A 15717-nucleotide genomic window follows, 5' to 3' on the forward strand; every position below is an offset into this window, starting at 1 on the left:
CTGCTATAACAAAACAGACATGCTTCCCCAAATTAACTGCCATGTAAAATTGAACAATAAAAATCACCAAACTTGTGGTGAAGATGGCATTAGGGACATGATGCTCAAAAACTTCATCAGTAATAAGCACCCAATAAAAATGGTCACACAGTTTTATAAAAGTTAAATGGTTAAGAAATATATAAACGCTCCAATAATTAGCGTCTGTATTCATGGCCTTGGACTGGTCCTGTGCCTGCACCCTGGGCCGTAGGAGCAAGTTAGGCAGGGCAGGGCAGGGCAGAGCTCTAGCTAGAGGCTGTGGCAGAAGGGCCAGCTCTTCTCCACTTCCAACCCCTGCTGTGCCAGAAGAGACACAATAAATATGGCACTTTACCTTGACAGAGGCCTGAAGAGTGCTTGTGGAAGTGCAACCAGGAGGGCTGCAGCTTGTGAATCACTCTGGAGTGGTGTGGTTGTCTACATTCTCAATGTTTCTCATACAGAAATTTAAGTTATGCTCAAAATGTTTCCTAATGTATCAGTTGCATCAGAACAAAGTCACATTTTTGAAACACATGTTAAAGCAGAACTGCCTGTACTAAATGCAGAGAGACCACTGGCCTAACTCATTATTGCATTTCATAAGTTGTGATGTATTTTCAGCACATTTCCCCTCTGCCTACATAATCATATTTTATCCACTTGAATTCCAAGTTAGAGCCCAGACCAATAAAGAAAGTATTGATAAAATCTATTTAGTGAATTGTTTGATAACCTTATTCAAGTGCCAACCATCACATTGCATCAAGTCATATTTCTTCATTTGGCAGATAGTGAGAGCTGCCTCAGGACTTGTCACTTTCTGGCTATGTATTTGCTAGATGTCACGATAGGAAAATGCTCCCAGCTCAAGCTCTTGTGTAGGCTGAATCCCACTTTTTCACTCCAGATGCCAGCCTGGCTTAGATCCTCTATCCTAAGAGGGAAATGCTTGTGTAGAAACAAATTCCTCCCTTGATGGTGTTAGATAGTTGTACTGTGTGCAGTTTGGAGTAGATTCAATGTAAGAAAAAGGGTAAGAAGGGACAAAGTCTAGAGAAGAAAAAGCCATTTAGTGGAGTTAGATCATATACTATCTCTTTAAAAAATTTAATATTCTTTTTGAATATTAAGTTTATTTTTAGAAGTTTATTTTATTTTCAATTCACAGAACAAACAAACATTTCCATAACATAGTATAATAAAAAAGTGATTGCACATAAAACCGCAAATCTGTCAGGTACAACTTGCTGTTCCCTCCAAGTATACAGCAAAGTTATTGTGTAAATTTTTTTCCTTTTTTTCTTCCCTCCTTCCTTCCCCCCTTCCCTTGCCCTAGGGATGGCTACCATTAAACACAAATAGGTATATTGTAAAATTATTCTATACCTACTTCTATTTATTAGTTCTTTCTCTGGAATACATCTTTCTTCTTATGTCCTTTATTTTTAATTTGTCTTAATTGCTCAAAGTTGTTGTGAAGACAACATTGCTGTTATTGTACACAGTGTTCTCTTGGTTCTGCTCACTCTGCTTTCCATCATTTTGTGGAAGTCTTCCCATACCTTTCTAAGGTCATTGAGCTCATCATTTCTTAATAGCATAGTAGTTGTTCTTCACAACCATGCACCACAGCCATTTCCCAATTAATGGAGATCCCTGCAATTTTAAGTTCTTTGCCACCACAAAGACAGTTGCTATAAATATTCCTTTCACATTCCAATTTGTAATTACTACTTGTGACTTTCCTTCCATCTTATTTTTACCTATGATTTTCTTTCTCAGCCTCTCTGATTTTTTAATCATATCTCTGTTACCTTATCTTATTCTCCCCCCACACATAGAATGTTAGGTATAAGGTATAGGGATATCTGTGCTTTTACTGGTATAGGGAACTTGGTGAGGAAATGTCCTCTACTGATGAAGGTCAATATCTAATTGTCCAGAACATTGAGAGGTAAAGTGATTGAAATGGAGTCACGCAGCTAATATGTGTCAAAGGTGGCACTTGATCCAAGGTCTTACTGGCCTCCTGCCTTACTGTCTCTTAGTTATCATTATAATAACTCTATTTAGATCTAAGGTTTACATTAGAGCTTTTCTTTAAACAAAGCTTTGTGATTTGGTGAAGTCAACAAGCATGTACTAATGCTTACTGTGACAGGCACTGTGCTTAAGCACTAGGAATGCAAATATAGAAGTGCAAAAAAAAAAGCTTCTGCTTTTGAGTGTGTATTCTAATGGGAGAAGACAACACATAAACAAAGAAAGTGAAAAGGATGGAGAAGGAAGAAGTAGAAGGAAGTTTTGAGTGTTAGAGTGGAGCCTGGAGACTAATGAAGGGGAATGTGGCTAGGCTGGGCCCATCCTTAAAATGGAGGTTGTGGGACCACCTGCCCCTCAGAGCAAGGGGCTGCAGGAGTGGAGGCATCTTCTTGAATGAGAAGGTTGCAGGAGTGGAAAGATCTTCTTGGATGAGAAGGCTGCTGGGACCTGGTAGAAAAAGAAGTCTGGAGTCAGGAGCAGAGCCTGAGAATAGAGGTAGACTGTGTCGTGGTAGTATCTCCACTTTACACATGAGGAATGGGCCTGTAGCATACAGCTAGAAGTTCTAAGGGTCAGGACTCCAATCTGGGGGTCCTCACTCTAAAGTTCATTGTACCACACACATATAATATCTCATTTGGTTCTTTTATCATAATCCGAAGTAGGAAACTCAGTTATTTATTACCTCCCCTATTACATGGGATTCTTTGAACACAAATATGAAGTTTAAAATCCAGTTATTGATCTTTTTCTATTTCACATATGAGGCATCTGTGTGCTCAGAGAAATTAAATTACTTTCTAGAGATCACATGGATTATGATGGAGAGAAGACTAGAACTCAGGTTTCCTGTTTCCCAGGCCAGTGTTTTTTCCATTAAACCAGGATGCTTCTTGTATTTATGAAGATTACTCTGCTTACTGCCCCAGAACATCTATTTTTTTTCTCCCAAAAGTGGTAATACATTTCCCTACATCCATCCTCATTCTTATATAGTGCTCACTGTGATTAGATATAGGCATTTGTGAGATGGCTGGTTATGATTAATGGTGCAACCTGTGGCCATGAAACAATAAAACCCACTCACATTAACTTATAAGCCATTGACCTTGGTGTCTTTAGAAGTTTCTTCTAACAAACTCTGCTGGAGTCTCTGTAGAACCTGAGTTAGAGCAGTTTGATTGAAAGTGTAGGGATCATTTAGTTTTTTTTCCCCCAGTTTTAGTCACTGTTTTACCACATGACCTTAGAAAAGTCCATTGGTTTTTTTGAGACTCAATTTCATTACCTGGAACACAGGATGTTTTTATGGTATGGCATGCTTCCAAAGTGCTGTGAGCTATGGTAGGGGTGGGGAGAGAATGCAGTGTAAATATATAAAGCCATTTAAAAATTACCGATATAAGGACTAGAAGGGATATTTGATTTGTGAATGAAAACTAAAGTGACAAAGAATAAGTTAAATTTTAAGCCAAAGTAGACTGATACAGGTTTGTGCTGTTATAATGTAATAAAATATATTGAAGGCACTAGAAGGAGGAAAGGGAGGTAGAGAGAATAGTATGCTGAGAGGAGATCTTTCTGCTTCTCTTCAGGATGCCTGTTGTAGGGCTGGAGGGGAATTTAAGAGGCTGTCCATGCCAGCCCTCTTCATTCAGGTGATATTGTGCTGAAACCATTTTAGATAAATACTAGTCTATTATATTCCTGAACATCTTTAGGAAAGTAAATTGAATAGTTTTTCTGTTAGTCTAGTAATATTTTAAAAGAACCATAAAAAGTTATTCCTATGTCTGAACTATATTACCTTGCTGCAATTTAAGTCTATTTCAGAGAATCTTCATATTTTGGAGCAGGAAGGAGACTTAGAGCTCAGCCAGTCTAATTCTGTGCTTTTACAAATGAGGAAAGTCCAACTCACTGAAGTTATGTGACATTCTCAAAGTCATACAACTAATTAGTTATATAGCTTGGACTGAGGTCTCCTGACTTGCACTCATGTCCTTTTACATGTCTGCCCCATTCCTCAGGAGCAATTTCCTCTTGGCTGTTTCTGAGTGGAGATGGAGGCTGCTGATTATGTTTCCATATTGTCTCTTCCCTTTTTACTTAAAGACCTATTAATGAATTATTGCCATTAGGAAATTCAGCACACTTGAAAATAGGCATTGTATACCCTTTTGGATGGTTAGTGACCTATATTCCTTTGGAAGTGAAAAGTACTGAGGATACGGTAGGAATATCTGAATCCATTGTTTCATAGAATAATTAATAATCAATTCATTTTATTATTAACACGTAAGATCTGAACTCAGGATTTGGTATTATTGCACAATTCTGAACTTAAGCAATAGAGGGAAACTCCTAGTTTTTTGTCTTTGCTTGTCAGTAGGAAAGAAGAGAACCCTGACAATGAGTTCTCAGTAGGCATGGAGTAGAAGCGAATTGGTTTGTGCCTCATGCATATCTATACTTCTTGACCAAGTCAGACACATTTTTGGCTGCAGCACTGCATTTTTTGGCCAAGTGACTAATTCAAGGTTCCTTGTGTGCTAAATTTAGGTTTAGGGAACTTTTTCTCTTCACCTTACATATTAAGCATTTTTTACAGTTTGATAAAGTGTCTTTAGACCATATGTATATATACACCTTGACTTTTTATTTTTTTTAAACCCAACTATACAGATTCCTTAAAAATATTTCCTTTCAGGGGGCTGGAGCCAAGATGGCAGAGTATAAAAAGCAAGACCTTCCTTGAGTTTTCCCCCAAATCCCTCCAAAAATACCTCCTTTCCACCATTATGCCCGTTTTTGTTCTTTTGGGTTTTTTTTTTTTTGGTGGAAGGAGACACCTAAGCATTAGGTATTATAGTGGAACTACTTGGGGCAAACAAGAAAAAAATGTATGATATTAATGAAAGGAATTGATAAATTAACTTTCATTCCTTCAGAGTCAATCAGAGAAACAAAGATTTTTGGAATGCCTTCTTTTTCTATCTTCGCTTCTTTTCTTTCATATTTTAGAGAAAAACAGACAAGAGGAAATTACTCCTGAGAAATGGAATGGGCCAACATGCAAAAGGATTACAGTACTGAAGTTAAATTTATATACTACCTACATTCTTCAGTTTATAGATATTTTATATGTTAATATTTAGGTGAAGAAAGTGGGTTCTTTAATAGGAATTCTATATGAAATAGTTTTATAGTGTATGATAGCTGTTCTCCATCATTATTATTTACTTAAGAGGATAAAGTAGTCTTAAGTTTCTGGAATGAATAGTCAGCTTGCTCACATTTTATTCCTTGACAATTAAATCTTTCCATAACCATTTATAGTCTTTTCTGTATCTGCCACTTTAATAAAATTATACTCACTAAAGTCACTAGGGGCTTCCTAATTGCCACATCCAAAGTCTTTCTCTAAATCCCTGTTTTCCTTTGTTTTCCCTCCACAGTTTTTTATGTTTCTGACATACCTCTTCTTTTTTAAGTCTCTGATCTCAAATTCATTGACACTACATAATACTTGTTTTACATCTTTGTTTCCTCAGCGATTCCCCCTTCCATGTCTCTTTTCCTAAATTTAGTCAGTGTGTGTGTCTGTGTGTGTCTGTGTATTTAGAGAGAGACAGAGAAGACAGAGAGTGATAGACATAGAGAGAGAGGATAGATCTATTTCCTACTGTTTCACCTGGTATCTGTGTACTAATAAGTCTTAAATTTACATCTCTAGCCTTGTCTTCCCTCCTGAAATCTAATTGTATACCTCTATCCGCTTGTTAACATATGTCTTGTTTGCCTCCGATTCCACATTTCTAAACTCGCTATCCCCCCAATAAAGCTCATTACACATAGCATATAGTTTGATCCTCAGGCTAATCCTATGAGGTAGGTGCAAGTATCATTCCCATTTTACAAATGAAGGAATTGGGGCTGAGAGTCTTTTGCTAGAGCACACAGCTAATGTTTGAGGTGCTTTTTGAATTTACCTCTTCCTTCCTCTCTCCAGATCTAGCCCTCTTTCCAGTAAGACACCTGACTGTCTCAGGATTAAGACTTTTGACTTTTTCTTTACAACATCCTTTTCTTCCTATTCCCACTGTTCACCATTCTGGTTCAAGGTGTAGCAGTTTCCTGCAACTTCCTAACTAGTTTATTTGCTTCTAATTTCTTTCCTTTCCATCTCTATTGTTCACCACAACCAAATTATTTCAGAGGTCTATCACCTCTTACTTTTCTAATTATTTCCTTAGCTTCTAACTTGTGTATTTTATGGTCAGATTTATCTAACTGATCAGAGAGAGAGGAAACTGAGATTTTCTACTAGTATAGTTTTATTGTTGGTTTCCTCCCATAACTCATTTAACTTTTCTTTCAAGAACTTGTATGCTATGCCATTTGGGGCATACATGTTCAGTATTGATATTAATTCATTATATATGAATTTTGTTTCCAGCAAAATGTGACTTCCTTGATTATTTCTTTTAATTATGTCCATTTTGTCTTTTGCTTTGTCTGAGATCATGATTGTTACCCCTGCCATCAGGACCCCTAGTAAGCACTTAACAAATACTTATTAGTCAATTCCTTGAACTTCAGCTACCTTGAATAAGTATGTAACTAAGCAATATATAAAATATGTTTTAAAAGCCACTAGAGAAGAGGTTTCACGAGAAGATTTCACTCTCTCTGTTTTTTAACAATCTAGCATCTTGGAAAGGTAAAGCTAGAAATAGTAACTGCTCCTGATTTGAGTTGCTTAAGAAGAAATGTTTGCTGGAGGTGACATCATTAGTTGGGTATAAATTCTCAAAATATCTGAAAGAGGTGGAAATATAGGTTGAGGGCAGGGGGAAGTATATCATTTCCAAAGAAATGGAAAAGATCATGGGTGACTTTATTTAAAAAAAAAAAGCCAGCAAGAACAAAGTAGCAGCATCTGAATATTTCTGTATGAGTTTATGCATGACAGGTATCCTTGATGAAGATATAAGAAGGGAGAAAGCAAGATTTTAACAAATAGTTTTTTGTAATTGACCACATCTTTAAAGTCACACAGCTGAATCAGAACTGTCGAAAAGAATATTCTTCTGTTGATTGTTTATTGATTTCTGAGAATGCATTTGATTCAGAGTAAAATGCTGTCTCAGAGGTACTTCTCAATTAAGGTTTCTTCCATGTGTACATAAGAATCAAACAGGGCACCATGAAAGATGTGATTGTAGAGATAACTTTGTTCAGTGATCCTATAAGTATTGATATTAGTGAAGTTTTTAATAGGAAGATATCTACCTATCTATCTATCTATCTATCTATCTATCTATCTATCTATCTATCTATCTATCTACCTACCTACCTACCTACCTACCTACCTACCTACCCACCCATCCATCCATCCATCCATCCATTCACCAAAAGATTTTGCCAGTATCACAGACGTCCTCCATAAGATCCAAACAAAAGCTTTCTTGAGGTGGGGGGAAGGGAGAGATAGGGAGAAAATCTGGAACTCCAAATCTTTTGGAAGTGAATACTGAGCACTAAAAATAAATAAATAAGTTAAAGTGGAAACAACAAAAAGATCCAGACAAAAGAAGGATTCTTGGTGATGTTGCTCCCCATGACTAGATAGTGTTTTGTTTGCATTTTTTTGTGTCATGCTTATCTTTGGTTTGTTACTAATGACTTTTTGGTCTTTTTCTTTTATTCCTATGCAAAAACCAGAAGTAGGATTTTGAGAGCACAGATTTAGAGCTGGAAGGAACCTCAGAGGAGGTCATCTGGGTTAAAGTGGGAAATTTTTATTGAGTGACCTTCAAGGGAGGAAAAGTTGTTGAATTAGAGCGGTGAAGGGAGAGTCTGGAAGTGGCTATTGGGGAGCAAGTTTTCTAACTTACCCTCCCAGTGCTTTAGGGAAGGAGATAGTACAGCTAGTGATAGAGAGGATGAGTGGAGGTGCAATATTGTCATAGAGAAGACAAATCTCAGTGAAGGCTAGTAGGTGGAAGCAGTTTGAAAGTAAGGGGTCCAGGATACATGAAAATTTTTTCACTATGGCATGGCAGTTGCACAGGGTAGAGTGGAAATTGCATTTAATAGAGGAGATAAAAATGTCAGTAATGAAGAGAAAGAAGAAGAAGGAGGGAGTGTAAGAGAAAGTGAAGAAGAAGATGAGAGATGAAAGAGAGGAAATTGAAATATAAGACAGGAAGAAGAGAGAAGAAAAGGAGAGATCAGGGAAAAAGAAATAGGAATGAGAAGAGCAGACTAATAATAATAACCCCTTATTTTTTATGGTGTTTTACAATTTTCAAGTAGTTTCACTTTCATTATCACATTTGTTCTTCATAGAAACCCTATGAGTTAGTCTGAACAAGTTTTATCACCATTATACACACACATACATATACATATACGTGTGTGCGTATATACACATACATACACACATGTGTGTGCATATATACATATACCCACATATACATACATAGTCATGGATGCTCATAGAGGTTGAATCATTTTCTCGAGCTCATAGACCCCTTAACAGCAGTGTGGCAGTAGTGTGTCAGAAGAGACTCTGAGTTTCAGTTCCACCTCTTATACTTACTCACTATATCATAATCTCTGAGCCTCAGTTTCTGCATGAGCTTCACATGTTTCTTTTGAGTATCAAAGGAGAAAAGCTAACATTTCTTAGTAAACCGTAAAGTATATCAGTGTAAGCTGTGATGTCAGCCCAGGGCTCATGGTCTTTGTCACTATATAGCGCTGCCTCCTGAGAGAAAAGTTAGACCAGGAAGATTGAGAAGCTAAAAGTCTTCTTGGGATCCGACTTCTCATTCGATCACAGCATAGGTTTCCTTTTCTTTTTTCTTGTCTCATCTCTCAGAATTGAGGAGATGATAGCAGGTGCTTTACTACCACGCTGCCATTTTTTTACTCAGATAATTCCATGGGTGCTTAAATACATGTGCCACCTCCTGGGCAGGAGCTCTGAAGATTTTTCTCTTGTTGGGCAGGACTGCCCCGGGGAGGCGGCATGAGGTTCCTGGGCTGAAGTGGGCCGGCAGTGGCTAACCCCTGGTCAGAGCTGTCAGGTGCTTGCTCCCTGCTGCTCCTCTGTTGTTGTTTTCTCCCTCTGAGTGTCCCTGTCCTCCCCTTTCAGAAACTGACTGAGAGAAGTGAAGTGATTTGCTATTTATTAGTTAGTCAGCTGCTGTGGGATGGATCTTGGACTCAGACTTGGATCTTCTGATTCTCCAACCAATATTGTTTCCTCATCAGTCTGCCTTGTCACGTGGTTTGCAGTGACCCACCTTCAGCTTCTTCATGATGTAGCAGCTCAGAAGGGTGGGGTTTAGATCATGCCAGCATACTACAGTGCACTCCTGAATCTGCACCCTCACTGATGTGATTTTTCTTTCCAGTGAAGCCGAGATCACTGTCCACCCATTTCTGACCATCCCCTGGAACTCTTGTCTGTGTCCTCCCAGAAGGTCTCCATAGGGGTATCCACCCAACTGGTTGGGTCGGGGCTGGGAGAAGTCTTCCACAAGTTCTTTTGACCATGCAAGGATACCAGTGGGGCACACCAGTCAGCTATTAGTTATTACTCATTTTTGCTCTATGACATAGGTTATTGGAAGATGTCATATTTGGTCACTCCATGTTTTTCTTTATGTGATGCTAAACAAATGTTTTCATTAGAAATATATATTTTTTAAACTAAATTAACTCTTTTTGGTCTTGTGTCTAAATGTAACCTTACTGGATTAGTGTAATGTTTTCTGAGTCCAAGTATTATTTGACATTGGTTTTAACAGTTGTACAAATTAGTACCTAACCCAGAACTTAATCCTGAGGAATATTATTCTCATCTTTCTTCCCACTGGATGACATTATGAGAACATTTCAACAACACATAAGGAAAGCAAGAATTGGCATAGTTAATTGTGTGTGTAAATATCAACTGCAGACTGGAAAGCATAAAGAAAAACCTGCTATTTGAAGGGTTAGAATGACTGCTCACCTGTACCATTTTATATAAGTACATACATAATGTAGATCACTATATAAATTTCCATCGATTCTTTCTCTTCTAAATTACAATGTCAAATGTAAGTTGGTATTTTATCACAAGATAGTTATGGGCTGTTGCATTGGCACATTAATTACAATAATTGGGCAGTAAAGAAGCCATAGGAACAGATTATATGCTGTACGTTTTGATGAGGTTGTAGTTATGGCCTCTTATGGATGATAATAAAATCTTGTTAATTGACACTTCTGATGTGCTCTCTTGCCTCTCATTTCTACTTTTCAGGTTGGTTTATAAATCTTTTCAGGAATTATGCATCTAGATTTTACAAATGAATACTTCTTATAATCTCCTTTCATTACACTTTGAATTCATTTGTTCACTCAGCAAATACTTATTGAGCACTTTCTATCTGCAAGGCACTGTGCTAGCTCTACACACCACATCTATGTAAGTCATGGTCCCTGACTTTAAGGTGCATTATAGTCTAACAGTGGATTTATAAGACTTCTGTATGAATCACCATAACATAAAGCAATATGTATTAATTGGGTACAAAGTACTGTAGTTAGGAGGGATTGAACAACAAAGGTTAAGGGGGAGATAGTATAGTGGCAGAAAGGCATGTTTTGTTTGAGACTCAATTCTCTTAGAGATTGCCAGTTGTTATATTCTAGCACAAAATTCTGTGGCAAGAGACAGGATGATATGAAGAGAGCTTTTGGAGGCCAACCAGTGGAACTTGGACAGTGGTGTGGTCAGCTTACTTTATTTCAAAGATGTTTTTATTGGGAGAATCTTCTAGAGACCTAGAAATCAGGGTTACTGAAAGCAATGGCCTGGGATCCTAGCTAGGAAAGGGTACAATTCACATTGTGGGCATTGAAAATGAGAAACCCAACAGTCAGTCAGTAAGCAATTATTAAGAACCAACTGTGTGCCTACTATTAAGTGCCTACTACACAGTTAGTACCGGGCTTCATGCTTTCAATAGAACAATGCAGTCCCTGAGATGGATCAGTTATTTTTTTTCTTTTTCTCTTTTTGGAGGGAGGAATGTAGGGCAATTGGGGATAAGTGACTTGCCCAAGGTCACACAGCTAGTAAGTGTTAAGTGTCTGAGGCCGGATTTGAACTTAGGTCCTCCTGAGTTCAAGGCCAGTGCTCTGTTCACTATGCCACCTAGCCACCCCTGGATCAGTTACTGTTCAGTGAACTGGAGGTTGATGACCACTTTTAAATATATCTCACCCATACAGGAGGCTATTCATCAAAGTAATTTTCAGATAAGCAGAAGTGACTAGAGCTCTTAAGTAGGGACATTTTGTTTCTATTTTTTTTTTAAGAACAAAAAAATTTTTTTTAAAGCAATAGGGGTTAAGTAACTTGCTCAAGGTTACACGGCCAGTTATTTCTGAACATAAATTTTTTTTAAAAAATTGTTATTTAGTATCAGTTTTTTACTTCTCATTGATTTCCATCCCTTGTAAAAGATCCCTCTTTTATAATTTAAGCAAAACAGATCAACCCATGGGCCATTCTGCTTCTGTAGACTACCATCTGATGGAAAGGAAATAGCACTGGATTTGGAGTCATAGGACCTGGGTTAAGATCTCAACTTTACCACATACTACTTGAATGATCTTGGACAAGTCCCTTCTCTCTGAAATTCGGTTTTCTTGCCTTTAAAATAAGATGTTTGGAGGAGGAGATCATTCCTTTAAGGTTCTCTGTAACTCTAAACTGATAGTCCTGTTGTCATCATGCTGGTCACTGTTTTGATGTCTTTCAATATTGTTTTTCTTTCCATTGTGATGGTCTTTGTGTAAATTGGTCTCTTGCTATTTTACTTCTTTATGCATCAGTTCATAAAGGTCTCTTCAAGTGTCTCCAAATTCTCCATATTCTTCACAGTGTGACATTATTCTGTTATATTTGTATAATAGTCTGTTAAGCCATTTCATGATTGATGGGCAGCCAGATTTTTTCCTATAACTGAAAGAGTTATTAATGAATATTTTGGCACCTATGGGACCTTTCTGTCTTGACCCAAGCATGGCATAGATCAAAGGCTTTGTTTGGTTTCATGATTTTTCTATTATCATTGCAAATTGTTTTCTAGAAGTTAGATTGATTCATAGGCACCTGGATGTATCTTGGTGGGGAGAAAAGGGAGGGAAGGGGTGAGCGGAAGGGAGCTATTTCTGTTATTCTATCATTTTTATTTTTTGTTATCTCTGTCAATTTAATGGTTGTTAGGTGACACTTGGTTCATTTTCCATACATTTAACTTCATGACCTTGAGTAAAACCCCTTGTGTCTTGAGTTCTTTTTGTAAATTTGATACACTAATAATTGTTTTTGCCCTAATGAATTATAGTAAATGAAGTATATGTGACCAAGACATTCCCTTCAGTCAACATTAGACTTTTTGAAAGGTGTTTATGGGTATGCTTTTTGTTGTTGTTGTCGTAGTTGTAGAACTCTGTTGCTTGAATAGCAGGTGATAAAACCTCATCGGTATTGGAAAAAGTCAATACTCATTAGAAAGTGCCTGCTTTATAGGTAGGGAATGTCTTCAACTATATATGAAACCTGATCTATTGCATTTCACAGTGTCTCTTGTTTTAACATCTAACATTGATGTCTGTTAATGTGTTAATCCAAGCTCCACCACTGGTTGCCTGTGGAACTTGACTGTTAAGTAACTTTGGCAAGTTGCTTAACTTCTTTAAGACCTAGTTTTCTTTTATGTAAAATGAAGGAGTTGGACCAGGGTTGGATGGTGGGGCCTGTAAAGTCCCTTCCAGCTTTAGAGGTATTGTAACACCTTTCTTCTCAATAGTCAGGGTTTGCTTTTTTTTCTTCTCGAAGTGGAATGAAAACCATTTCTCTTATTGCCTTGTAGATTGCTCCTAGAGCTTTTGGAGCTCCTCTTTGACAAATTTAACGCTGTGGCTGCTGCCCACTCCGTGGTCCTGGGATACCTTCAGCAGACTGTTGTGCCTCCATCAACTCAGCATGAAGACATCAAGTTGTATGATATGGCAGATGTTTGGGTCAAGATACAAGATGTCCTGCAGGTGAGGTTCCCTTCAAAAAGATGCTGGGATAGAGTAGGATCTTAAGAAAGTATCACCTCTCAGATATTCCCTTTAATGATAGGAGCAGGCTTAGAAGAGCCTATTATATAATTATTAGGTGAGCTGGTGCTGACATAAACACCTACCAGCGACCAAAGATCTCACGGCCAAGTTTTCCTACTGGATATGAGTCGACTACATTGTTTTCAGATGGTATATTATATCTAGCTATTTCCCTGACATGCCCTTTAACTCAAAGAAATCGGTCACATTTCCAGATAATTTGGTAATTACTGTGCTTGCTCATCTCACTGTTTTATGGACAATATGAACTTGTGTGTAAGTTCTTTTGATAGATTTGTAGAAGTATAAGTTATATAAGGGGGATTTTAATTAATGAATTAGTCCATAATTGCTCCCTTTTTACATTATGAGCTATATATTTAAGAAATAAATCTCCATTAATGCATACTGATCTTCCAAATGGATATTGATGAGATATTATGTTCATAGCCAATTTTATTATAATGTCTTTTGAATTGTACTTTTCATTTCCCTAGCTCTCTCTATAGTTCATGCCTTATAAATTGATATTTCAAATTACACAGGACAAAGTATGAACATGAAACCTAGGTGAAGGGCTACAATTTTCCACAGCAGAATTATATATATATATATATATATATATAAACTTATCTCTTTTAATTATGTGGTATTGTCTGTTTTCTCATAGACCTTCCCAGGAGTTAATAGTGGTTTAGAAAATCTTATGGTTTTTGAATTTATTGGGAATATTATAACTTGTTTATAGTAATATTATCATGAGTTATTTGATCAATGAAAATAGACATTAGGTTAGATGTGCAAAATGAGTATGCTGAACATGGAATCAATGCTATGGATTTTTTTTTTTAAGTAGGATAAATTTTCTGATATTGTAAAATGATTTGCTCTTCTTTTTGAAATTTCTCATACTTTTTTCCTTGCTTTCTTCTTTTCTCTTTCTCATTCATTAGCAGCTTAGGCACAGTTCCTTTGATGCAGATTTCATCTGTATGTGGTGTTTGTTTACTAGCTCAGCCCTCCATGTCCAGTGTGATTTCTCTCATCAAGTTCATAAAGTGTTTTGGGACAAGAAAGGTGATGTGTTAGCTTCCTAGTGGTTATCAGACTTAGCAATTTTCTTCAAGTTCATCAGTTACTCTGAGCAGTAGTAGATATTCAGTCTTTCTGTAAAGAGACATTGATTATTGACTGCCTGTAGGGTATAGAAAAAAGAAGCTGACATGGTCAGTACCCTCAAATAATCAATCAGCAAGTATATTTTAAGTTCCTACTAGGTTCCAGGCACTGGGAATACAGGTACAAAAATAAATATATATAAGACAAAACTAAAGTGAATAAATAAAAACACAGGGTGTCCTAAAAGACTGAGTTGAAGCTATTAAAGCTTAAAATGTCACGAAGATTTGGCATGCCCTGTCCTTGCAGTGTAATTAGATGCAAGGTAGCATAGGAGAGAAGGAACTAGCAGATGGGAGAAGTCAAGAAAGTCAAAGAAACACTCCATGTAGAATATAGTACTGCAGCTGCCTCTTCAAGGAAGAGAAGAACTCTGTGAGGTAGAGAGGGAGATGGTCCAGGCCAGGGTACAGATGATGGAGATCCATTAGCATGTGTGAGGAAAAGAGAGAAGGCCTGTTTGTTGAGATCAAAGAGTGTAGGAGAAAGGGTGATGTATAATGAGACCTCTCCAAGGAAACATTGGGCCACATTGTATTTTAAAACTAAACAGACTATTTTTTTTATCCTAGAGACAATAGGAAAACATTGGAATTGTCTGAGTAAGAGAATCATTGTCAGATCTGCATTTAAGAAAAATTATTTTGGCAGCATCGTGTAGAATGGCTTGGAATGAGGAGAGACTGAAATAGTCTAGGTGAGAAGTGATGAGGGCTTTGACTAAGGTGGAAGGAAGCTCTGTGAGTTCAGAGAAGGGGGTTAGATGTGAGAGTTGGGAACTTAGAAATGACAAGATTTAGTAACTCATTGAATTTAGTTGGGTCGAGGAAGAGTGAGGAGTTCAGGGTTATACTGAGGCTATGGACCTGGAAGACTGGAAAGATGGTGGTGACTACAGCAGAAGAGGGGAGGGCTTAGAGAGAAAGCTGATGAGTTCAGTTTTGAACATGATGAGTTTGAGATATCTCTGAGATACTCTTTTTGAAATGATCTATGGGGGGGGGGGGGGGGGGTGGCTAGGTGCCACAGTGAATAGAGTACCAGCCTTGGAGTCAGGAGGAACTGAGTTCAAATCTGACCTCAGACACGTAACACTTACTAGCCATGTGACCTTGGGCAAGTCACTTATCCCCAATATGCCTTCCTTCCTGAAAAGAAAAGAAATGACCTGTGGGCAATGTGGGCCAGAAGCTCAGGGGAGAGACTTGGACTTGTAGCATTCATGTGGGAGTCATCTGCATTTAGATGACAATTAAACCCATGGGAGTTGGTGAGGTTACCAAGAGA

General features: G+C 37.6%; 1 protein-coding gene across 5 annotated transcripts in view; it reads left to right on the forward strand.

Annotated features, from left to right (window-relative positions):
- Window positions 1–15717, forward strand: part of EXOC4 (exocyst complex component 4) — a 1166755-nt gene that overhangs the window by 376215 nt on the left and 774823 nt on the right. For all 5 annotated transcript variants that reach the window (XM_069087253.1, XM_069087255.1, XM_069087256.1 and 2 more), the window contains one exon: window positions 13014–13188. In XM_069087253.1, coding sequence (XP_068943354.1) covers window positions 13014–13188 — 175 coding nt within the window. The remainder of the gene's footprint in view (window positions 1–13013; window positions 13189–15717) is intronic.

This window comes from Petaurus breviceps, unplaced genomic scaffold (genome assembly GCF_028583685.1).
Source record: "Petaurus breviceps papuanus isolate PSGF00001 unplaced genomic scaffold, PetGlider_PUasm1.0 181, whole genome shotgun sequence".
Lineage (NCBI taxonomy): Eukaryota > Metazoa > Chordata > Mammalia > Diprotodontia > Petauridae > Petaurus > Petaurus breviceps.